General features: G+C 47.9%; 1 protein-coding gene across 9 annotated transcripts in view; it reads left to right on the forward strand.

The window, feature by feature from the left end:
* Positions 1-26,070, forward strand: part of LOC134339015 (tyrosine-protein kinase Fyn-like) — a 299,324-nt gene that overhangs the window by 242,785 nt on the left and 30,469 nt on the right. For all 9 annotated transcript variants that reach the window (XM_063035252.1, XM_063035255.1, XM_063035251.1 and 6 more), the window contains 4 exons: positions 5,231-5,330; positions 17,316-17,414; positions 17,667-17,770; positions 20,590-20,739. In XM_063035252.1, the coding sequence (XP_062891322.1) occupies positions 5,231-5,330; positions 17,316-17,414; positions 17,667-17,770; positions 20,590-20,739 (453 nt within the window). The remainder of the gene's footprint in view (positions 1-5,230; positions 5,331-17,315; positions 17,415-17,666; positions 17,771-20,589; positions 20,740-26,070) is intronic.

A 26,070-nucleotide genomic window follows, 5' to 3' on the forward strand; every position in this document is an offset into this window, starting at 1 on the left:
AGAAGATGTTTCCTATGGGGGGGGGGGGTATCCAGAACTAGAGGGCACAGCCTCAAAATTGAGGAGTGACCTTTTAGAATGGAAGTAAGGAGGAATTTTTTTTTTAGCCAAAGAGTGGTGAATCTGTGGAATGCTCTGTCACAGACTGCGGTGGAGGCCAAGTCTGTGGGTATATTTAAGGCTGAAGTTGATAGATTCCTGATCGGTCAGGGGAACAAGGGATATGGTGAGAGGGCAGGTGTATGGGGTTGAATGGGATCTGGGATCAGCCATGATGAAATGGTAGAGAGGACTTGATGGGCTGAATGGTTTGATTCTGCTCCTATGTTTAATGGTCTATGGTCTTATAATAATAGAGAAAAAAACTGCCAATTACAGTGTGTATATGTGTATATAAAATAGCTAAGTTAAATAAATAATGCAAAAAATAGGAAATTTAAATAAAAAAGTAGGAGGTAGTGTTCACGGGTTCAATGTGCATTCAGGAATTGGATGGCAGAGGCGAAGGAGCTGTTCCTGAATTGTTGAGTGTGTGTCTTCAGGCTCCTGTACCTCCTCCCTGATGAGAAGAGGGCATGTCCTGGGTGAAGGGGGTCCTTAATGATGGATGCAGCCTTTTTGATGCATTGCTCTTTGATGAGGGGCTTTGGGGCTGCATGGACCCCAAGACCCCTCTGTTCCTCCGCACTGCTAAGAATCCTGCCTTTACCATGAGCTCTGCCTTTGAGTAGTGCAAAGTCTCACGAACACCCATAAAGCTGGGAACAGCTTAATCATTCAGACACAGCTGTTCGGTTGTTCGTAGACTGAAAATTTATCTACCTTTTCCTGACACATTTCACTTGGCAAGACTTCTAATAATACACTTAGATTCTTGTTTGTCTAGTTGGTTAGAATTATGCTGTAGCTTGTAGCTTTAAGAACCTGTTGATTACCATTGAGTGCCTTGCTTATCAACATGAAACGATCTCATGATTACAAGATATGGGGGGAAAGGCAAAGAAGGTATTTTTAGAGAAGTACTTCTAAAGGGTGTTTTAGGGAGCCACACATCACTACAGCAAAGAAACAAGGCCCTTCTGCCCATCTGGTCTGTGCTGAACTAGTATTCTGCCTCGTCCTGTCAACCTGTGTCCAGGCCAACTGTACCCCTACCATTCTTGTACCTATCCAAACGTCCTTGCACTTGAACCTGCATCCACCTTTTCTACTGGCAGCTCGTTCCACACTCTCACCACCCTCTGAGCGAAGAAGTGCCCCCTCATGTTCCCCTTAAACCTTCCACCTTTCAACCTTAGCCTATGATGCCTTGTTCTTGCCTCACCCAACCTCAGTGGAAAAAGCCTGCTTGCATTTACCGATTTATACCCCTCATAAATTTGTACACCTCTATCAAATCTCCCGTCATTCTCCTACGCTGCAGAGAATAGAGTCCTAACCTATTCAATTTTTCCCTAGTCTCAGGTCCTGAAGTCCTGGAAACATCCTTGCGACTTTTCTCTCACTATTTCAACCTTTCGCAAAAGTGTAAACGGTCAACGTTTCGGGCCAAGACCCTTCACCAGGACCCTGCACCAGTCATTTTATCCTGAAATATTGACTGTTTACTCTTTTCCATAGATGCTGCCTGGCCTGCTGAGTTCCTCCAGCAGTCTGTGTGCGTTATTTTTTATTTCCAGCATCTACAGATTTTCTTTTGTTTGTGGTTCTCTTTCAACCTTGTTCCCGTCATTCCTGTAGGTAGGTGACCAAACCTGCACACAATACTCCAGAGTAGGCCTCACCAACATTTTATACAACGTCAACATAACATCCCATCTCCAGTATTTTAATACTCTGACTTATAAAGGCCAATGTGCCAAAAATAAAGGAATGAAGGGCCTTGGCCTGAAATGTCAACTGTTTATTCATCTCCACAGATGCTGCCTGGGTAGTGGGTCGTGGCTCCATATGTCACTACGACAGGGCGTGATGACCCTGCCTTACACCAGTCCCGGGCTCAGCTGGTTCTGGCTGACAGTACCCGGTATGGACCCCTATCCAGAGTTACGGATCCCACTGCCTTGTGGGTATCTTCGGGAGAAGAGAAGGCTGAGGAGTAAATCCTACATAAATCCGGAGTGGAGCCCCTAAGGCGGTTGGATGACGTACCACGTCACCTCCCGGCAGCTCCTGCAGCTAAGCTGATGCCAAATGTACTGCTTCACATTCCTTTGGACCACATCCGTGAGGCCGAGAGGGGGATCTTGATGTCTGGGCAGCCCTGGATCTCCACATTCATCGCCCAGGTCTGCGCCCCGGATCCGGCGCATCCACTGTCTACTTAGACAGACGGAGCCATTAGTTAGCATTAGATGCTGCCTGACCTGCTGAGTTCTTCCAGCATTTAGTACGTGTGTTGCTCTGGATTTCCAGGACGCTGGATGAACTCAGTAGGTCGGGCAGCATCAGTTAGAAACGATGAGTCGAGGTTTCGGGCCGGAACCCTTCGTCAGGACTGAAGAATGAAAGATGGGGAAGGATTTGAAGAATGCTTGTAGCTTCAGTTGATAGACCGGTAATTTGAAAGACAAAGGGGTGGGGGAGGGGAAACATTGACGTCAAAGCCCTGAAAACAATGGGTGGTAGAAGGAGGCGGAACCATGAGGGAGGTGATAGGCAGCTGGGGGAGGGAGCAGAGTGACATAGGGATAGAGGAAGGGATGGGGAGGGAATTACCGGAAGTTGGAGAATTCTATGTTCATACCAAGGGGCTGGAGACTACCTAGACGGTATATGAGGTGTTGCTCCTCCAACCTGAGTTTAGTTATAAACTCCTCTACTGCCATGATGAGGCTAAACTCAGGTTGGAGGAGCAACACCTCATATACCGTCTAGGTAGTCTCCAGCCCCTTGGTGTGAACATAGAATTCTCCAACTTCCGATAATTCTCTCCCCCTCCCTTCCCCTATCCCTATTTCACTCTGCCCCCTCCCCCAGCTCCCTCATGGTTCCGCCTCCTTCTTCTACCACCCATTGTTTTCAGGGCTATGACGTCAACGCTTCCCCTCCCCCACCCCTTTGTCTTTCAAATTACTGGTCTATCAACTGACGCTGCAAGCATTCTTCAAATCCTTCCCCACCTTTCATTTTTCAGTCCTGACGAAGGGTTCCGGCCCGAAACGTCGACTCATCGTTTCTGACTGATGCTGCCCGACCTGCTGAGTTCATCCAGCGTACTGAAAGTGTTGCTTTGATCACAGCATCTGCAGATTATTTTGTGTTCTGGATTACCAGCATCTGCAGAATCTCTTGTGTTGACAAAGGCCACCTAAGCAGTAATATAAATGTGAACTTCAGAAGCCTTTGTAGGGAAGTAGTGTTGAAATCTAGTAACACCCACAGAATGCTGGAAGAAACTCAGAAGGTCAGCAACAGATGCACGGCTTAGTGGGTTAGTGAGTCACTCTAAATTATCCCTTGTTTGCAGGCGAGGGGAGTTGATGGCAATATCATCATTATGTCCGTGTCATATGACGTGGGTGATCATGGCTTTTCCATTTTTGTTTCTGGCAAATTTTTTTACAGAAGTGGTTTGCCATTGCCTTCTTCTGGGCAGTGTCTTTACAAGACAGGTAACCCCAGCCATTATCAATACTCTTCAGAGATTATCTGCCTGGCATTAGGGGTCACATAACCAGGACTTGTGATGTGCACCAGCTGCTCGTATGACCATCCACCACCTGCCCCCATGGCTTCACGTGACCCTGATCAGGGGCTAGGCAGGGGCTACACCTTGCCCAAGGGTGACCTGCAGGCCAGCGGAGGGAAGGAGCAACATACACCTCCTTTGGTGGAGACGTATCTCCACCCCACCACCCAGGAGGGAGTAAGGAGAAACTAAATTGGTAGCGCGGTAGCGTAGTGGTTAGCTCAATCTCAACAGCACCAGTGATCACCAAACGGGATTCGATTCCCACCATTGACCTGCTGAACCCTCTGTGTTGAGATACGGGTGTGTTATTGCGCGCAAGAAGCAAGGTTCAAAACACTGATGGGCTAAAGTGGAACCCTTGCTCGTTCTCGGCTGTGGGAGAATAACTAGGGGTTAGTGACCTGCGGTAGGCTTGCGGTTTAACTTCAGGGTCCTTTTTATAGTCACACTTCCCTTCTAGAAAAAGAAACCCTCTTGTCAAACCTGCTGGCGTTAGCACAATCCAAACTTCCCGTTCAGGGAGCTCATTGCCCGTGCAGTTTTGGGCCTATCACTCCGCTCGGCCGCCCTGCCATCAGCTGGATGTGGAGAGAACATGACTGCAAGGCCTTCCCGCACCTATCACTGGGAGGAAAACTCAGGGCATGTTCGTTAAAAATTCACAGGGTGAAGTTGGCAACAGAGCAGAGAAACAGGCAGCTCAGTCCAACTGGCCTGGGCAAGCACCTCTGGTATTGATCAACAGATCGGATTCAGATTATTTATCACATGTACATAGAAACAAAGGGCAAAATGCATCATTTGCAATAAGAACCCACACACCTAAGGTGTTAGGCCTCCAGACCTCAATTCCTGACCCGGTTTTGCAGATGTCAGGCTTCCAATCCGGAGTCGCAGACCTGGACTCACACACATCGGGCCTCCAATCCTGAGTCTCAGGCCCGAACTCACAGATATCAGGCCTCTAAACCTCACTTCTAGGCCTATACTTGCAGATTTCAAGCCTCTAAACCCCAGTCCTAGCCCAGACTCACAGACATCAGGCCTCTAATCCTCAATCGCAGACCTAGACTCATAGACATCAGGCCTTCAAACTTCAGTCCCTGGCCTGGACTGGCAGACACGAGGCCGCTAATCCCCAGTTGTTGGTCCAGAATTCTGAACGTGGCAACCTGCGGGCCTTGACTTTCAGGCTCGGCCTCCAGATTCGATCTTTGACCTTTAGGCTCTGACCTCCGGTATCGAACCCAGGAATGACTGGTCACGGGACTCTGAACTCCAGACTGGTGCGGACGTCTGACCTCGGGACTCGCCCGTCTCGAGGAGATTTATTTATCATGCGTCTCCTCTTGCCCTCGAGACCATGGTGGTGAGCTTCCTCTTGAATGGCAGCCTTGACCCAGAGAGGCCGCCCAGACTCAAGCATTTTAGGATGTGGAATTCCTCGATCAAGCAGAGGGCAGTTTTGTGATGTTTTTCCTGTGTTACCTGTCGATAAGGCAGCCAGTAACTGAGTTCTGTGTTTAATTCCGACAGGAGGAGTGACATTGTTCATAGCATTGTACGACTATGATGCCAGGACTGAGGACGACCTCACCTTCAGGAAAGGAGAGAAGTTCCACATAATCAACAACTCGTAAGTACCTCTGAGCAGACGCTAGTGTGTGGCAATAGATAAACTGAACACTCAGACACTCAGCAGATGCTGGAGGTCCAGAGAAACTCACTCAGAATCTGGAGGTCAGTCGGCAGCCATGGAGAGGAATAAACAGTCAACATTTCGGGTCAAGACCCTTCTTCAGGACGGAAGAAGAAATTGGGAAGAAGCCAGAATAAAAAGGTTGGGGCAGGGGTGGGGTGACAGCTGAACACAAGACAGTCTGCGGATGCTGGAAATCTAAAGAAACATACACAAAACGCTGGAGGAACTCAGCAGGTCAGACAAGGTCTATAGGAAAGAATAAACGGTTGACATTTCAGGCCGAGATCCTTCATCGGGACTGATAGGTGAAACCAGGGTAGGGAGAAGGTGGGTGGATGAGTGGGGGAAGAGCATGAAGTAAGAAGCCGAGAGGTGATTGGTGGAAAGGGCAAAGTGCTGAAGAAGAAGGAACCTGATTGGAGAGGAGAGTGGACCATGGGAGAAAGGGAAGGAAGAGGGGCACCAGATTAGGGTGAACAGTAGGAGAGGGGAAGAGACGGGGTAATAGGGAACCCAGAATGGGGAGTGGAAACGGAGAGAAGGGGGAGGTGGGGTGGGGGTAATCATTGGACTTTAGAGAATCAATGCTCAGGCCATCAGGTTGGAATCTGAGATGTTGTCCTCTGACCTGAGAGTGACCTCATGGTGGCGGTAGAAGAGGCCACGGACCAACATGTCGGAATGGGAAAGGGGGAATGGAATAAAAATGGCTGGTCACCAGGAAATCCCCACTGTAGATAAATTGGTAAATTGTTTTTCCATTGTGATCACATGTACCAGGCACGGTGACGACTTGGGCGGCCTGATGGGTTAGCAGTTAGTGTAATGATACCACAGCACCAGAAACCCAGGTTCAATCCCGCCACTGCCTGTAAGGAGTTTGCATGTTCTCCCCGAGACCACGTGGGTTTCCTCCGGGTGCTCTGGTTTCTTCCCACAGTCTAAAGGTGTACGGCCTAGTAGGTTAACTGGCCACATGGGTGTAATTGGGCAGCACAGGTTGGCTGGGCCCGAGGTCCTGTTACCGGGCAGTATCTGCAAATAAACTGTGAGGCCAAGAGTCCGTCTCATCCACTAGAGAATTGTTCAGGAGTCTGATAACAGCGGCGGGGAAGCTGCCCTCAAGCCCAGTGGTACCTGCTCTCAAGCTTTGCACTTTCTGCCTGATGGGGGTGGGGGGAGAAGGGAGTACGTCTGGGGTGGGGGGAGAAGGGAGTATGTCTGTGGTGGGTGGGTCATAGACCACAAGAAACCACAGAGAGTTGTGGACACACCTCAGTACATCACGGAAACCAGCCTCCCCTCCATGGACTCTGTCTACACTTCTCACTACCAGCATAATCAAAGACCCTACCCACCCTGGACATTGTCTCTTCTCCCCCCTCCCATCGGGCAGAAGATACAAGAGCCTGAAAGCCCGTCCCACCGGGCTGAAGGGCAGCTTCTACCCCACCATTATCAGACTCTTGAATAAACCTCTTGGACAACAAGATGGACTCTTGACCAGACAACCTGCCTCGTTCATGATCTTGCACCTTACTGTCTGCACTCGCCCTGTAGCTGCAACTCTTTCTTTTGCTTCTGTTATTGTTTTAACTTGTTCTCCCTCAATCATCATTCATATCATTTTGTGCCATGTGGTACGACATCTTCACTATATGCCGTGTCATATGACATCATCATTATGTGCCATGTCGTACGACATCTTCACTATATGCCGTGTCATATGACATCATCATTTTGTGCCATGTCGTACGACATCATCATTATGTGCCGTGTCGTTTGACGTGGGCGATCACGGTCTTCCCATGACCATGATTGTTCTTGGCAAATTTTTCTACAGAAGTGGTTTGCCATTGCCTTCTTCTGGACAGTGTATTTACAAGATGGGTGATCCCAGCCATTATCAATACTCTTCAGAGATTGTCTGCCTGGTGTCAGTGGTCGCATAACCAGGATTTGTGATGTGCACCGGCTGCTCGTACGACCATCCACCACCTGATCCCATGGCTTCACATGACCCTGATCGGGGGCTAAGCAGGTGCTACACCTTGCCCGAGGGTGACCTGCAGGCTAACGGAGGGAGGGAGCATCTTACATTTCCTTTGGTAGAGACGTATCTCCACCCCACCACCCAACTATCTCGATGCACTGTCGTAATGAATTGATCGGTATGAACAGTGTGCAGGTCAGGGTTTTCAGTAAATGTGACAATAATTAAACCATTTACCGACAGATTGCTTTTTGCTTCCATTGTCAGCATCTGCCATCTAGTACCTCCATTTCCTTAGGTTTAACAAGTTTTGTTTGTAAATTAATGGGGGTTTAGGAAACTTGAAATTTGGTGATTTTAATTCTGTTAGTTTTCACTGGGTTCTCGTTGACAAAATGGCCTTGGTACGGGGGCTCACAACGGGTCCGTGACCTGGGGGGCGGGGGAGAGGACCCTGCTTCAGTGGAATTTGATTTTCACCCATACTCCGAGTGCCGTGGGTTTTATGTAACCCGTGAAAATGTTACAGTCAGGAAGCAGAACCCAGCACAGTTGCTGTTCGCTTTATTTAATCAATTCCCCATTCCAGACCGTTCACAGAGTCGGGTTTAAAACAAGATCATCAGTGTCTCTGAGCCTGTCAGCGCAGCCACTGGCTTCAATAGGAGTAACACCGAAATACCTCCCGTTGAAACATTCAAAATGAGTCTCGATGCAGGGAGTCAACTGAGTACTCCTCTCCATAAACGCTGCCTGGCCTGACGAGTTCCTCCAGCATTTTGTCCATGTTGCACAAGATTTCCAGCGTGTCTTGTTTACCAAAATGCTTTGTCTCTGACAGCCAGCAAATTTTAATTCTCCAATGACCTCCCAAATCCTAATTCTCTTTCCCCCCTTTATATAGGCATCCGTTAGTCTCACGAGACCATGGATTTGCGCCTTGGAAGGTTTCCAGGGCACAGGCCTGGGCAAGGTTGTATGGAAGACCGGCAGTTGCCCGTGCTGCAAGTCTCCCCTCTCCACGCCACCGATGTTGTCCAAGGGAAGGGCATTAGGACCCATACAGCTTGGCACCGGTGTCGTCACAGAGCAATGTGTGATTAAGTGCCTTGCTCAAGGACACAACACGCTGCCTCATCCAAGGCTCAAACTAGCGACCTTCAGATCACTAGACGAACGCCTTAACCACTTGGCCACTACACCTTGCCCAAGGGTGACCTGCAGCACCCGCTATAATGATAGAGGCGTAGTTATGTCACCTTTCTGTTGAAGGGCTGAGAAGGAAATGGATCAGCATTGACGAAATGGCGGAGCAGACTTGATGGGCCAGATGGCCTAATTCTGCTCCTTATGGTTTTATGAAATATTTGTTTCCTAATATTAATGCAATTCTGTTGAGCAATTTATTGGAATCCGAGAGGATGTCAGTTTAAAACTGTGGGCTTTGTCTGCCCCCTGGTGGCTAAATGTTTCTCTTTTTATTGACAACCCAAAGGCAGTCAAAATCAGTCAGGTTTAATATCACCGGCATATATCGTGAAATTTGTTAACTTTGCGGCAGCAGTACAATGCAATACATGACAATATATGAGAAAAACTGTGAATTACAGTATATATATATATATATAATATTTAAATTTAAAACAGAAATGAAATAGTGTTCACGGGTTCAATTTAGAAATTGGATGGCAGAGGGGAAGAAGCTGTTCCTGAGTCATTGACTGTGTGCCTTCTGGTGACAGCAATGAGAAGAGACCATGTCCTGTGTGATGGGGGTCCTTAATGATGGCCGCTACCTTTTTGAGGCATCGCTCCTTGAAGATGTCCTGGATGCTGTGGAGGCTGGTGCCTGTGATGGAGCTGACTGAGTTTACAACTCTCTGCAGCTTATTTCGATCCTGTGCAGTAGCCCCCCTCCACACCAGTCCAGATGGAGACGCAGTCAGTTAGAATGCTGTCCACGGTACATCTGTAGAAATGTGCGAGTGACATATCAAATCTCCTCAAACCCCTAATGAAATATAGCCACGGCCTTCCCTTCTTTAGAGCTTCATCGATATGTTGGGACCAGGTTACATCCTCAGCGATATCGACACCAAGAAACTTGAAGTTGCTCAATGATCCAGAACTTGCAGGAAAAGCAGCGATTTCTAATTTGTAATTAATACAAAAAAAATCAATAACAAGCGCAAACCATCGCAGGGGTTGTGAATTGGCACCAGCTGTTGTCTGAAGTGTTTTCACCGCTGAACCGTGATTGCTTAGTAGTTGAAACAAATTGATCTGTATGCCAGGCAAGGTTTTCATTGTATCTCGTCCAGTCGAGTTTGTTGTCATTTAACTACATACATGTATACCGTCAAACGAGACAATGTTTCTCCAGACCAGGGTGTAAAGCACTGTAGTACATGTAACACACAATAACTTTGGAAAGCAACACACACAAAATGCTGGTGAACGCAGCAGGCCAGGCAGCATCCATAGGAAGAAGCACAGTCGACGTTTCAGGCCAAGACCCTTCGTCAGGACTTAGAAAAGTAAGGGCGAAATCTACTGATAACTGGCAGATAAATAAACAAAGTAAAGTGAATAAGTTAAATATTGTATGGTATGGACCAGATTAACCAGTGACACTTTGAATGTGATGCGACAGGGAGTACAGAAGCCTAATGGCCTGAGGGAAGAAACTGTTTCTCATCCTGACCGTTCCTGTCTTTATCCATCGGAGTCTCCTGCCTGACGGTAGAAAGTCAAAGAGGATGCCGGATGGATGGGTGGGATCCTTGATAGTACTCAGGGCCCTGAGTACGCAGTGTTCCTGATAAACGTCCCCGATGGATGATTGGGAGACCCCAGTGATCCTCTCGGCCGTTCTCACAGTCCTTTGTAAGGACTTCCGGTCCGACGCTCGGCTGCTCCCATACCAGATGGAGATGCAACTTGTCAGGACAATCTCAATGGTGCTCCTGTAACATTCAGTTAAGATGGGGTAGGGAGGGAGCCTCGCTTGCCTCAGACTCCTCGGGAAGTGGAGGCACTGTTGTGGCTTTTTATTTTATTCAGGGACATGATGTTGAGGGACTGGGTTAGGCCATCCATGATTTACCAATTTAACATGAATCCATGAAGCTTGCCCCGGTAATGAAAGGTGTATATACTTCTTGACTAACCAGATCATTATTAATGTTGCTCTGAAGAAAAGAGCAATTTAAAATCGTTGTTTCTCATTCCTTAAGGTTGTTAGGGGCTTTTAAAATGTCAGGTTTTAAATTTATTTCCTTTTCTGTCTCACTTGTGTAGCACTCTCAATCCAATCGTTCCTCTCTCTGTGCGTGCTTGGCGTAGGATTCTCTGATCCGCTCTCCCCTCCTCTGCTGTGCGTGTCTCGGTGCTGTGATTAAAGAGCCTGGCTGCTGGTTGTGAGATTCATGAACGTGACTGAAGAGTAATGAGGCTCACCGTGCCATCGCCAAGCCTCTCTCCCAGACAGCACGGCACCAGTAACCCTCTGAGCCAAAGGGTGAAGGAAGCCTCTCCACACGGCTCGTGAGACTAATCAGAATCTGAATCAGTTATATCATCACCGAATATGCCAGGGAATTCGCTGTCTTGTGGCAGCACTACAGTGCGGGCCATAAAAAATTAGGGCTAAGGTTAGGGTAAATAACACAAAAGGGGTAGAGTTCACGGGTTCACGGACCGTTCAGAGATCTGACAGCGGAGGAGAAGAAGCTGTTCTTAAAATGTTGAGTGTACCTCCTCCCTGATGGTAGTAATGAGAAGAGGGGTCTTCAGGCTCCTGTACCTCCTCCCTGATGGTAGTAATGAGAAGAGGGGTCTTCAGGCTCCTGTACCTCCTCCCTGATGGTAGTAATGAGAAGAGGGGTCTTCAGGCTCCTGTACCTCCTCCGTGATGGTAGTAATGAGAAGAGGGGTCTTCAGGCTCCTGTACCTCCGCCCTGATGGTAGTGATGAGAAGAGGGGTCTTCAGACTCCTGTACCTCCTTCCTGATGGTAGTAATGAGAAGAAGGGTCTTCAGGCTCCTGTACCTCCTCCCTGATGGTAGTAATGAGAAGAGGGTCTTCAGGCTCCTGTACCTCCTCCCTGATGGTAGTGATGAGAAGAGGGGCCTTCAGGCTCCTGTACCTCCTCCCTGATGGTAGTGATGAGAAGAGGGTAAGTCCTGGGTGTTGAGGACCTCTTGAAGATGTCCTTGATGGTGTGGTGGGGGGGGGGGGTGGCTGTTCCTGGGGTGAAGCTGGCGGAGTCTACAACAGTCTGTGGTATCTTGTGACCCTGTACGTTGCAGTCTCGCTAGCAGCAGGCGGCCATGCAACCACTCAGACTGCTCTCCACCGTACACCTGAAATCTGTTAGTCTTTGGTAACGTACCCAATCTATCAGACAATAAGATATAGGAGCTGAACTAGGGCTATCTGGCCCATCGAGTCTGTTCCACCGTTTCATCATGGCTGATCCATTTTCCCTCTCAGCCCCAGTTTCCCTGTAACCCTTCATGCCCTGACTAATCAAGAATTTATCAACCTCTGCCTTAAGCATACCAAACGACTTGGCCTCCACAGCTGCCTGTGGCAACAAGTTCCTCAGATTCACCACTCTCTGGCTAAAGAAATTCCTCCTCATCTCTGTTCTAAATAGACGTCTCATTATTCTAAGGCTGTGCCCCCTGGTCCCAGACTCCCCCAGCATAGGAAACATCGCCTCCACATCCGCTCTGTTGAGACCTTTCAACATTCTATAGTTTTCAGTGAGATCCCCCTCATTCATCTGAATTCCAGTGAGTAGAGGCCCAGAGACAGCAAAAGCTTCTCATATGACAAGCCTTTCAATCCCAGGATCATTTCTGTGAACCTCCTTTGAACTCTGTCCGGTGTCAGTACGTCCTTTCTTAGATAAGGGGCCCTCAAACTCCACAAGCTGCCGACGAAGTTGGGCCACTGACGTGGATTCAGGTCGGTCTGAGTTCACTGTCGCCTGCAAAGGAGGGTAAAGTGCAGGGACAATGGCAAATGTGTAGCAGCAGCATCCCAGGCAGGCGGGCTGGCAGAGTTTGAGACAGTACTGAGGATGCCCTGCACTGGTGAACTCCCGACCATTGAACACATCTATATGGTGTGATAGGAAAGCAGCATCCATCATCAGAGATCCTCACCACCCAGGCCGTGCCATCTTCTCAATGCCGCCATCAGGTAGAAGGTACAAGAGCCTCAGGACTCGCACCACCAGGTACAGGAACTGTTACTACCCCTCAACCATCAGGCTCTTGAACAAAAGGGGATAACGACACTCATCTATTGAGATGCTTCCAGAAGCAATGGTCTCACTTTCAGGACACTTTATCTCATTATCTCATGATCTCGTTATTTATTGCTATTTATTTATATTTGCATTTGCACTGTTTGTTGTCTTCTGCACTCTGGTTGATCTTTCACTGATCCTGTTACAGTTATTGTTCTATAGATTGGCTGAGGACGTCCGCAGGGACAAAGGAATCTCAGGGTTGTATGTGGTGACATGAGGGGCAGTTATAACAGAATGCAGAACGTTGGCAAGAGCACTTGACAGTATCTCATCTGCCCTTTCAGATGGACATAAAATACTCCTGGGGATCTCTCCTTAAGAACAGCGGGAAGCCGTCTCTGTTGACGGGCCAGTATTTAAGACTCACTCAATGCTGCTTCGAAACAGACAGTCTTTATCTTTGCCGATCTCCACACTCAGGGATGCTTCATCAGGGTTCTGACCACCCCTTGGATGATCTGCTCTGGATGAAGGATAGCTTGCTCCTGTTCCAGTGTCGATGTGACTGGTGAGACCCCAGGATCAGATGGCAGAGGAGGGTTTGCTCAGCGCAGTTTCAGAGGTGATCTTCTACATAAGGACTTTGTGCATCCTTGACACACACAACCAAGATCTCCAGCTCCCGTCAGGCCCTACGGAGATTGGTACCAATGAACACCAAAACAATTCGGGCCGAGGCCCTACATCACAGCTGGAGAAGTGTCTCGGCCTGCAAAGCCTTGTGTGTTCTGTGTGCTTTGGTGACTTTAGGCCTGGAATGTCAACTGTTTATTCCTCTGCTCACCCTGCTGAGTTCCTCCAGCATTTACTCTGTTACCCCAGATCTCCAGTTTCTGCAGAAACTCTCGTTACCTCTTGAAAAGTATAGATAGGGTAAATGCAAGCAGGCTTTTTACACTGAGGTTCAGTGAGACTAGAACTGGGGGTCATGGGTTAAGGGTGAAAGGTGAAATATATGTGCTGACACTAGAGAGGGTTCAAAGGAGGTTCATGTAAATGATTCCAGGATTGAATAGCTTGTCACATGAAGAGTGTTTGATGGCTCCAGGTCTGTATTCACTAGACTTCAGAAGAATGAGGGGTGACCTCATTGAAACCCATTGAATGGTAAAGGCTTTGATAGAGTGAATGTGGAGAGGATGTTTCCTGTGATGAGTGAGTCTAGGACGAGAGGGCACAGCCTCAGAATAGAGAGGAATCCTTTTAGAACGGAGGTGAGAAGGAATTTCTTTAGCCTGAGAGTGGTGAATCTGTGGAATTCTTTGCCACAGGGAGCTGTGGGGACCAAATATTTATTTATATTTAATGAAGAGGTTGATAGTTTCTTGATTAGTCAGGGCATGAAGGGATATGGGGAGAAGACAGGAGACTGGGGCTGAGAGAAACGATGGAATCAGCCATGATAAAATGGTGGAGCAGACTCAATGGGCCAAATGGCCTAATAACTCCTATATCTTTTGGTTTTAAGGTAAAAAGGGGAACATGAGGGGAACCTCTTTACTCAGTGGACCGTGAGAGTGTGGAATGAGCTGCCAGTGCAAGTGGTGCATGCAAGCTCCATTTCAATGTTTAAGAGAAGTTTGGATAGATACGTGGGTTTTAGTCCAGATGCGTCAATGGATTAGGCTGTTTAAATGGTTTGGCATGGACTAGATGGGCTGAAGGGCCTGTTTCTGTGCTGTAGTTTTCTACAACTCCATCACTCTTATCTCCAGTTTGGTACCAATACTGTACCTGGTGTAATTCATAGTGTCAACAGCAGATGGCAGTGATGGTCTAATTAGTATTGCAGTGTGAGTGTGTGTGTATGTGTTTCTATGTATGTGTGTGCATATTTCTGTGTGTTTCTGTGTCTGTATGTGTTTCTGTTCGTGTGTTTTTCTGTGTGTGTGTGTGTGTTTGTTTGTGTTTCTATGTATGTGTGTGTATGTTTCTGTGTGTGTGTGTTTGTGTGTGTCTGTTTCTGTGAGTGTGTGTGTATGTGTGTGTGTGAGTGTGTGTGTGTGTTTGTGTGTGTCTGTTTCTGTGAGTGTGTGTGTATGTGTGTGTGTGTGTGTGTGTGTGTGTGTGTGTCTGTGTGTTTGTGTGTGTGCCTGTGTGTGAGTATGTGTGAGTGTGTCTGTGTGTGTGTGTGTGTGAGTGTGTGTCTGTGTGTGTGTGTGTGTGTGTGTGTCTGTGTGTGTGTGAGTGTGTGTGTGTGTCTGTGTGTCTGTGTGTGTGTCTGTGTGTGTGAGTGTGTGTGTGTCTGTGTGTGTCTGTGTCTGTGTGTCTGTGTGTCTGTGTGTGTGTCTGTGTGTGTGTGTGAGTGTGTGTGTGTCTGTGTGTGTGTGTGTGTGAAGTAGCCGTCCCTCAGTCTGCTGGGTGTTCACACTCACACTTCCAGCTTTATCTGTTTCTACAGACAGAATTTTGCTTTGATACTTGAAATAAATACCACCAAAGGCAGGTTTGATATTTGGCTGAAGTGACTTCACACAATAACCAAGTTGATAGGGTGGTTAAGAAGGCAAATGGGGTGTTGGACTTCATTAGTTGGGGGATTGAGATCGAGAGTAAAACTCTGGTTGGACCACACTTGGAGTATTGTGTTCAGTTCTGGTCGCCTCATTATAGGAAGGATGTGGATGCTATAGAGAGGGTGCAGAGGAGATTTATAGGATGCGGCCTGGATTAGAGAGTGTGTCATATGAGGAAAGACTGAGTGAGCTAGGCTTTTCTCTTTGGCATGAAGGACGGTGAGTGGAGACTTGATAGAGGTGTACAAGATGAAAAGAGGGAAGGAGACGTGTTCCCAGGGCAGAGATGGCTAGTACAAGGGGGTATAACCTCAAGGTGATTGGAGGACCGTGTACGGGGAGATATCAGAGGTAAGATATTCATAGAGAGTGGTGAGTACGTGGAACACTCTGGCAGAGCTGGTGGTAGAGGCAGGTATATTAGGCACTCTCAGATGGGCACATGATTCTAGTAAAATGGAAGGAGTTTCTCCATTCTCCTTTTGTCTGCATCGGTTTCCTTTGGGAGTTCCAGTCTGCTTCCACACTCCAGAGACGTGCTGGTTAGGGTGAGTGAGTTGTGGGCATACTATGTCAGTGTTGGAAACATGGCTGTCCCTATCACATCCTACAGTGTATTCCACAGCAGGTTTCGATGCACGTGTGACAAATAAAGCTAACCTTTAACCTTTACCCCCGGCGGATGATGTCCCCTCTCTCCCAACTTTCTGGGCGGTGCAGTTTCCCCTGACGACTGAGTTGCATCGGTGCCCTCTGGTTCCTTGTGAACTTCATGCTGAAAAGGTCCATGAGGAATTCTGATCGGGTGACAACGCTCAGTCCTTTCCCCAGTGTTGAGCCGTCCGGGACTAGAGGGCACAGGCTTCAGGTGAGAGGGGGCAGATTTAATAGGATCCTGGGAGGCATCTTCCTCGCGTGGAAGGTGATGCATATTGGAATGAGCTGCCAGAGGAAGTGGCTGAGGCAGGTACGTTTACAATATCTAAAAGACAGTTGAATCAGAGTAGTCATGAGAAGAGGGGTCTTCAGGCTCCTGTACCTCCTCCCCGGTGGTAGAAATCCTGCGTCAGAATTGTGTGCATCATTCAAGGTTTAAGATTATTTAATGTCATTTGCATTACACAAGAGTAAAGGAGAACAAAATAACTGTTACTCTGGATCCAATGCAGCACAAAAAACACAGTAAGATAAAGAAGATGATAGTAATTTAAACAAAAACACAGTGCACATAAATACATAAGATAACTTAAGTATATCGACTGATTATATTTCCATAAAGTGACTCTAGGCACAGGAGTGTCTGGACATATGGTGACTCCGACAGGAAATGATCAAGTAATGGTGGTTGGGGGTGTGGAGGGGTGGGTTAGCGGGTGGAGGTGTCGATCAGCCTCACTGTTTGGAGAAAGTATCCGTTTTTGAGTCCGGTGGTCCTGGTGTGGATGCTACACCATGATGGGAGTGGGACAAACAGTCCATGAACAGGATGAGTGGGATCCTTCTCGATGTTACTGGCCCTTTTCCGGCACATTTCTGTATCTACGTCCTCGGCAGCGGGTAGCTGGTGCTGGTGATGCGTTGGGCAGTTTTCACTCCCAGTTGTCGAGCCGTCATGTCCGCCCCAGTGTGGTGATGCAGCTTGTTGGGATGCTCCATACCGCTCGTCTGTAGAATGAGGTGAGAGTGGATGAGCCAAGTCCCGCTCTCTCCAGCCTCCTCAGAAGGTCGAGGTGCTGGCGAGCTCTCCTGACGGTGTAGGATGTGTTCTGGGACTGTGAGAGGTTGTGTGAGATGTGCACTCCCAGGAGTTTCAAACTGCTCGCCGTTTCCACTGCTGTACTGCCGACGTAAAGGGGTGGGGGTGGGGGTTAATGGTGCAAGTTACCGTCCATGGCTCACGGGTGAGACTTTGGCAAAAGGAACTAGCTTGGACGGGACATCTTGGTCGCGTGGACCTGTTGGGTTGAAATGGCTATTTGCATGCTGTAAGCGTGTTTCATACGTGTATAACTCTATAAAGAATTATAAAGTTTGAGTCTGAAACATGTGAATCTGTTGACTGATGTCTGGCTTTGATTGTCTTCCAGGGAAGGAGACTGGTGGGAAGCTCGCTCGTTGACTACTGGAAGGACGGGATTCATTCCCAGTAACTACGTGGCCCCTGTGGACTCGATCCAGGCAGAGGAGTACGTCACCACACCGCGCTCGAACGTGGCCGCGACAGATGGCTTTACCTGTTTAAAACGCTCGCCCCCTGGTTGACCTGGACACTTGTACTCTGGGCTCTGTTCAGTCACCGAGATCAGATAAGACTCCGCTCTAACTGAGCCAGCCAGCTACCCACTTCCCATTAGCAAAGCCTGCAAGTCAATAAATTCTCGGTGCCCCCGGCACTGGGAGTATTTATGCTGTTGTTTCTGTTTGCTTTCCATCTGCAGATGGTACTTCGGCAAGATGGGCCGCAAAGATGCGGAGAGGATGCTCCTGTGTCCTGGTAACCCAAGAGGTACATTCCTGATCCGGGAGAGCGAGACGACCAAAGGTGAGGACATCATCTGACAGATTGCCTCGTGTACAAGAACAATTATTTCTGTACTTACCCAGAACACAAGATTCTCAGATTCACAGATTAATTTGTACAGTACAATGCTAAGGGCACATAGGTATAGCTAGGTTGCCTAAAACCTTTGCACAGTACTGTAGTAATTTTCCGTATTGCACTGTACTGCTGCCGCAAAAAAAAACAAATCTTATGACATATGTGAGTGATGATAAACCTGATTGTGATTGTAGACTGTGATTAGGAAGGGGGCAGGGAGAGGGGAATCATGGTTGGAAAAAGGGGTAGGGAGAGGGGAGGGAGCGGGAAGCACCAGAGAGACATTCTGTAATGATCAGTAAACCGATTGTTTGGAATCAAATGACCTTGCCTGGTGTCTCAGGGCTGGGTGTGTCTGCACCCACACCACCCCCCTGCCCATGCCCCAGCACTCCTTCTCTGCCCCCGTCCCACACCCCTCCCACGGTGCTCCACCCTCACCATTCCCAACATGCTTTGCTCCCCGCCAGATTTACAATCTCGCTCTCCACTCCACGTTGACAAATACAGCACTATGCGGACGTCTGAGACACCCCAGCTATATATATGAGCACAGTTACCGTACATCGAAACACACAGTGAAGTGCATTGTTTGCACTAACAACCAACACAACTAAGGATATGTTGGGGGCCGCCCGCAAGAGTTGCCACACCTTCTGACACCAACGTAGTACACCCACGACACTCAGCAGAACAACACAGAACTCAACAAGGAGCAAAATGATAACAGCAAAACAAGCCCCTCTCCCCCCTCCCACTCATGTTCACACATGGACAGTCCTCCAACTCCACCCCTCTAATGTCCACCCTTTGGCCAACGGTCTTCGACTTCCGGACTTCTAATCGATCTTCAGTATTGACTCCCGGACTAGCCGAGGACAGGACCCTGAACTCCAGCCCTCCTGCCTCCTCTTCGCACGAACATTCAATCCTGGGACAGCCCAACAATCACAGATGTCCTTCTTCTCCCATTCGTGTCGCCGAGCTTGAGGGGCTGGAGATGGGGGGCGGGGGGGGGGGAAGAGAAATTAGAGTGCAGACATCCAATCGGGCAGCACACACAAAATGCTAGAGGAACTCAACAAAATGCTAGAGGCAGCATCTCTGGAGGGGGAAATGAACGGTCGATGTCTCAGGGTGAGACCCTTCATCGGGACTGAGTGGACTGTCTGGTTCCCTGCACAGATGCTGTCTGACCTGCTGAGTTCCTCCAGCACTTTCCGTGCGTTTCTCAAACTTTGCACCAATTCTGTTTACAGTGTTTTGTTTACTCGGTAGAATAAAGGGTCAGAGTGTCACACAATTAGAAAGCGGTTTCCAGCACCTCCTGAGTAAATACTAAAAAGTCTAAATAATCGAGTCATCCACCCCCACTCTGTCCTGTCCTCCGGTACCCTGCAAATATTTATCCCACAAATGGTTTAACTGGTCACTATTGCATATTCATGGGACCTTTCTGAGCACAATTTATTTATTGGGATACAGCACAGAATGAACCCTTTCGGCCCTTCGAGCCACACCGCCCAGTATTCCCCCAATTTAACCCCAGCCTAATCACGGAACAATTTACAATGACCAATTAACATACCAACCAGCACGCCTTTGGCCGGTGGGAGGAAACCGGAGCACCCAGAGGAAACCCACACGGTCACGGGGAGAACGTACAAACTCCTTACAGGCAGTGACGGGAATTGAACTCCTTTCACTGGTACTGTAAAGTGTTATGCTAACCACTACACTAGCAGGCTGCCCCTTAATTACCTATTAAGCTGCAAATTTTTAGCTGCCAATTACTTTACTCACTGGAATTCAAAAGAATAAGGCGGAGGTGGGAGGATCTCATTGAAACCTATGGAATGTTGAAAGGCTTTGACAGAGTGGATGTGGAGAGGATGTTCCCTACGGTGGGGGAGTCTAGGACCAGAGGGGACAGCCTCAGAATAGAGGCACATCCATTTAGAATGGGGATAAGGAGGAATTTCTTTAGCCAGAGGGTGGTGAATCTGTTTAATTTGTTGCCATGAGTGGCTGTGGAGGCCCAGTTATTGAGTATATTTAAAGCAGGAGGTTTTTATTAGTCCGGGCATGAATGGTTGCAGGGTGACGGCTGGAGATTGGGGCTGAGAGGGAAATGGATCAGCCATGACGAAATGGCAGAGCAGACTTGATGGGCCAAATGGCCTAATTCTGCTCCTATGTCTATGGTCTAGCATGTTTCCTATATCACAGCATATCTACAGGGAAGGTGAGTGTGCGACGGGGACAAGACCACGACCAGGTGAATTGTGGGCCCGAGATTTCATCCTATTGCACTAGAGAGCTAGTCAATAATCTTACAACAGCGGGGTAGAAGCTGTCCTCGAGCCTGGTGGGACGAGCTTTCAGGCTTTTGTATCTCCTGCCTGATGGGAGAGGGGGGAAGAGAGGAGGTCAGACTGAAGTTTATTTTCATCTGCCTATGCATATATATAACCAAACAAAACAATGTTCCTCCAGACCACGGCGCACCCACAATACCCATATCGCACGCAGCACGTGAACCAAAATATTATCACAAATAAGTTAATAAAATATCATTCAGCGCAGGTATACAGTAAACTCCCAGTGATGAGGCCTTGGTGGTGTCATTAGTCTAGGCTGGGAGGGGTTGACTACACTGGCTGCTTTACTGAAGCAGCGGCAAGTGTGGCAGGGTCCATGGAGGGGAGGGCTGCTTTCCACCTGTTAATGCTCTCAGTTTCACAAGCTGTTCCTCTGCCTAGGTGCCTACTCCTTGTCCATCCGGGACTGGGATGAGATGAAGGGAGACCACGTGAAGCATTATAAGATCCGTAAGCTGGATAATGGTGGGTATTACATCACCACTCGAGCCCAGTTCGAGACAGTACAACAACTGGTCCATCACTACACAGGTATGTTCAACGCATGACTTTGTAACCCAAACGGTCTTTGCCTAGATACCTGCACAAACAGAAATGGTCAAGTAATAATTAACAAACAACAGGATTCACCGGGCTCGCCAAATTCTTTGTTAGTTCAAAGGGCAGACTAACTCTTAATTACTGATTGAGCATATAAATTTGATTTTGTGGGAGAAAGCACACTGATATATCCTTTTCCTGCTCTTTGATATTGATGTTCACGACTATATATGAATATTTTTCCAGGATTTGTAACTCTGAATTATTATTGTTAAAATATTCAGGAGGGCGATTAATGGGATTGTGGTTCAACTGAAAACTTTTCATCCGGTTGACCCCAGTCAGCAGCACAAGTGTGTAGACTGGATTTTTATATCGTGTCGTTGGGTATTGGAAAGAGTATGTTAGGTGTTCACTGTGGCATGAATTTTAGACTGTCGGTTTCCCGCTCCAATGGTTTTGAATGGACACAGTTCTGATGCAGCAGTCCCCCCCTGACTCAGCCATTATGAACAAAGAGGCGACTAATCTGAGATTAGACGTCACTTTTCTCGGCCCCACACCTGGGGCAGGTGCAACAATTTAACAGGCAGCAATCAAATAAAGATTCCCGGAGTCAGACCTGAAGCAGTTTAATACCAATGAACAGCACACACAAAATGCTGGAGGAACTCAGCAGGCCTGGCAGCATCAATGGAAGGATGGGAATAAAAGGTCGAGGTTTTGGGCCGAGACCCTTCGTCAGGACTGGAAAAGGAAGGGGGAAGACACTGGAATAGGGAGCAACACACACAAAATGCTGGAGGAACTCAGCAGGCCTGGCAGCATCTATGGATTACTTTTTTCCATACATGCTGCCCAGCCTGCTGAGTTCCTCCGGCATTTTGCCTGCGAGCTTTGGATTTCCAGCATCTGCGGATTTTCTCTTGTTTGCCGGAATCAGAAGGTGGGAGAAGGGGAGGAAGACAAGCTGGCATCTGACGATTGAGACCAGGTGAGGGGGGGAAGTGGATGGGTGAGTGAGGGAGAGGGGATGAAGTAAGAAGCTGGGAACTGATAGGTGGAAAAGGTAAAGGGCTGGGGAAGAAGGAATCTGACAGGAGAGGAGAGTGGGCCACGGGAGAAAGAGATGGGGGAGGGAGCACTAGAAGGGGTGGGAGAGGAGCCAGATGGGAAACGCACAAAGAGAGAAGGGGCAGGGTGGAGAAATTCCTGGAAGTTAGAGAAATCAATCTTCATGCCATCAGGTTGGAGCCTACCCAGCCGTGTGTGAGGTGTTGATCCTCCAAGTTCCTCCAGCATTTTGTGGGTGTTCGTCTGGATTTCCAGCAGAATCTCTTTTGTTACTACCTGGTACGCAAGTTAGGCATGGAAGGGAACAGACATCTGTTCTAACGGATGTTCTTTCATCGGCACTTGCTTACTGTCCGCATCAAAAGGTGTTCAAAGAGCTGGAAAAGGTTGAATCCACTTTGGCCCAGGTGTTTTGCATCATCTCATGGAGTTAAATATTGTGATATCCTGTTGCAAATATTGAGTTTCACTCAATGCATCTCCAGTCATAGAGTCATATGAAAGTACAGCACAGAAACAGGCCCTTCGGCCCATCCAGTACCTGTTGAACCATTTAAACTGCCTACTCCCATCGACCTGCACCAGGACCACAGCCCTCCACACCCCTCCCATCCGCATACCTACCCAAACCTCTCTTGAATGTCGCATGCACCACTTGAGCTGCAGCTTTACCCTGCTAAAGTGTGACAGGACCCTCAGAGCAAAGGAGTTCCCCCTCAACTTTTCACCTTTCACTCTTAACCCATGAACTCTCGTTGTAGTCCCACCCAACCTCAGTAGAAAGAAGTATACTCACACAGAATGCTGAAGGAACTCAGTAGGCCAGGCTGCGTCTACGGCAAAGGGTGAACTGTTGACACTTCGGGCCGAGACGCTGCCTGGCCTACTGAGCGCCTCCAACATTTTGTGTGTATACTTTGACTTAAATCGTCTGCAGATTTTCTCTTGTTTGTGCTTCTCAATGGAAAAAAAAGCCTGCTTGCATTTACCCTATCTATAGCCCTCATAATTTTGTGTACCTCTATCAAATCTCCCCTCAATCTCCAACACACCAAGGAATAAAGTCCTGAACTATTCAATCTTTCCTTATAACTCAGGTCCTCTAGACCTGGCAACAACCTTGTAAATTTTCTCTGCACTCTTTCAATCTTTCCTGTAGGTAGCCGAGCAAAACAGCACACAATACTCCAAATTGACTGAAATATTCTACAATATGATTTAAAAATAGGAATTAAGTCAGTGTTGATAATATACTGCAAGAGGCTTTTAAAGAGCTAACATTTCTGCTTAAGATGTCAGCATGTTATTTATCTAGAGAAAGATTTCAAATAATTAAGCAATACTTCATTACTTCCTTTCTTCACCCACTCACGTCTGAGCATTATTACAACAACTGCATAATGCAACACATGTAAACATCTTGGGATCGTCTTACGTCTTTTGGTGGCCCTTGTGCCTGGCTTATGGAAGCACAACAGGTTCAATGCTTGGATGTGCCCATCGGTGTGGAAGTGTGCCGGCCAAAAGCTGGGCAAATCCAGTTAGGCTCACGAATGCCCTCTCGCTCTACCCTGAACCATCCACAAGGGGATGGAAGGTGGCGTCTCATCAAGGTACTCACTCACCAACAACCTGCTGACAGCTGGGTGTCTCCACGTCCGCCCCAGCTCCACCTCCGACACCCTGACTAACCAAGAACCTGTCAACCTCTGCTTTAAATATACCCGGTGACTTGGCCTCCACAGCCGCCCGTGGCAACGAATTCCACAGATTCACCACCCTCTGGCCAAAGAAATTCCTCCTCATCTCTGTCCTAAAGGGACGTCCTGTTCCTGTTCGCAGGCTGGCTTTAGACTCTCCCATTGTTGGAAACATTCTCTCCACATCCACTCTATCTAGGCCTTTCAACATATGATTCACTTTAATGCAATCCCCCCTCATTCTTCTAAACTCCAGTGAGTACAGGCCCAGAGCCCCTCGTACGTTAACCCTAACATTCCCAGGATCATTCTCGTGAGCCTCCTCGAGAGCCGCTCCAATCGTTCGGTAAGGGGGTCCAAAACTACTCACAACACAAATGCAAATCAAAATGCTTTATTAAAACACACTTGCCCAACCTAAGCACAACACTGATAATCAGGTCCTGTCACACTATAGCAGGGTAAAGCAAGCTCCAATCGCAGAACAACGTCACAGCGACAGGTGAGCAGTGAACCAGAGATCCATTTTCACCCACATTCACCCACAATGTGAAAAGCCCTCGCTGAGTAACCAGGAAGGGATCTTTAGTGTAGCTTCAACAGGCAGAAGGATATTTTCACATCTTTCTTTGCGATCTGTTTGCTATCAATTACAACTTCCTTTCAACATACAGAACAAGGAACATTACAGCACAGCAGAGGTTCTTGGGCCCACGATGTTGTGCTGACCCTTCCATCCACTCAGAGGTCAATCTAACCCTTCCCTTCTGCACCTCTACGGCCCGTTACACCGCTGGCGTTTAGGGCAGCAATGAAGGTCCTCCATCTCTGGCGGTGTTCAGGGCTTCCTTCATCGTGTCAGTAGCTTCCTCTCCGTTTTCACTACTGTCAGTCAGGCAAGTCCCGGGTGGAGACTCAGGAATACCGTCGCACTCAGATGTAGGAGGATTCTTCATTGCCGTTTCTGTAACTAATTTTTGACCTGTTAGGGTTGTTGGTCCTGAGCTGAAACCCCCAAACCTGGAGGACCGGTGGACCACTCTTAGTCTGGCCTCTCCCCTTTGACCTATTTGGCACGGGTGACCCTTCCACAAGCCAAAGCATGAAGCCCTGACTCCAGTCAACGTAGCTCTCCAGATCATTGAGGCACACAAGCCTCCAAACCCTACGAGAAGGCTGTGGTCCTTTTGGAGGAATCCCTCCTACACAGCACTCCACTCCTCTCTCATCCATGAGCCGATCTAGGAGTTTCTAAATGTCCCTGATGTACCTGTCTCTACCACCACCCCTGACAGTGCATTCCACGCACCCTCCACTCGCTATGTAAATAACTTACCTCTGACGTCCCCACTTACACGTTCCTCTGAGCACCTTAAAATTATGCCCCCTTGTATGAGCCATTTCTGCCCTGGGAAATGAATTGCTTGTTTAATTGTCTAGTCATATATACCATGAATACAGTTGTATAATTGCACCTTTATGGGAAGCAACTGTTGCTCAACGGGCATGAGTTCAAACTTCTGTGCTGCTAGTGAAATTTTATTTAATTGCATATTTATAAGAGATGCATTGACAAGATTCTCAAATATTATACTGGATTCAAAGGCCATGGCTCTGCTGTTTATTTCCAAGCTGATGAAAGCTTCCAGTCTGCAACATGTTTGCTTTGTTGGTTGTTGTATGTTTTGAGACCTTTGCTCTGCAGAGTGGCACAGTTTTCACTGCCCCGTGCCCAAGCATTTAAGCCACGTCACTAGGAAGGTGTGCCAACGTGGACAACACCAGCAGGAATATAAGGGGAGAAAAAACTGAAAATGATTCTCAAATCAAATGTGAACTTGTGACCTTTTAGTTCCCATCATCGATGAATGCTCATGACACCTGGCATTTACATTGATTAAAAAAATATTTTACACCGAATCAGAAAAGTGCGGACAGAAATATGTAACAGGTTAAACTCAGCACGGAATTTCAGGCACTGTGGCATTCTGTGGGCATTCTTGAAAACCACCTCTTTTACGTTTAAGCCTTTGTGACCTTCTGGGCAATCTGAGACGCTCTTGTCGTGTTTGCTGTTGCTGTGTTGGGTTGCAGGGCGCAATCTGGTCAAGCCTAGATGTTCAGGACAAACGGACAGCGGTAGTCGTAGGAAGGGCCTGCCTATTTACGCAACAATTTAAACAAAAAGAAACAGTCTCTGAGGATGGTCACTTTATTCATGTAGACACACAGCATAGAACAGACCCTTCCAGTCCACAAGCTACACACCGATTTAACCCTAGCTTAATCACAGGGCAATTTACAATGACCAATTAACCTACCTACCGATGAAAAGTTGAAAGGCCTCGATAGTGTGGATGTGGAGAGGATATTTCCTATGGTGGGCAGGTCTAGGACCAGAGGGCACAGCCTCAGAATAGTGTCCTTTTAGAACGCAGGTGAGGAGGGATTTCTTTAGCCAGAGAGTGGTGAATCTGTGGAATTCATTGCTACAGGTGGCTATGAAGGCCAAGTCGTTGGGTATATTTATGGCTTGATTAGTCAGAGC

This window comes from Mobula hypostoma, chromosome 28 (assembly GCF_963921235.1).
Source record: "Mobula hypostoma chromosome 28, sMobHyp1.1, whole genome shotgun sequence".
Lineage (NCBI taxonomy): Eukaryota > Metazoa > Chordata > Chondrichthyes > Myliobatiformes > Myliobatidae > Mobula > Mobula hypostoma.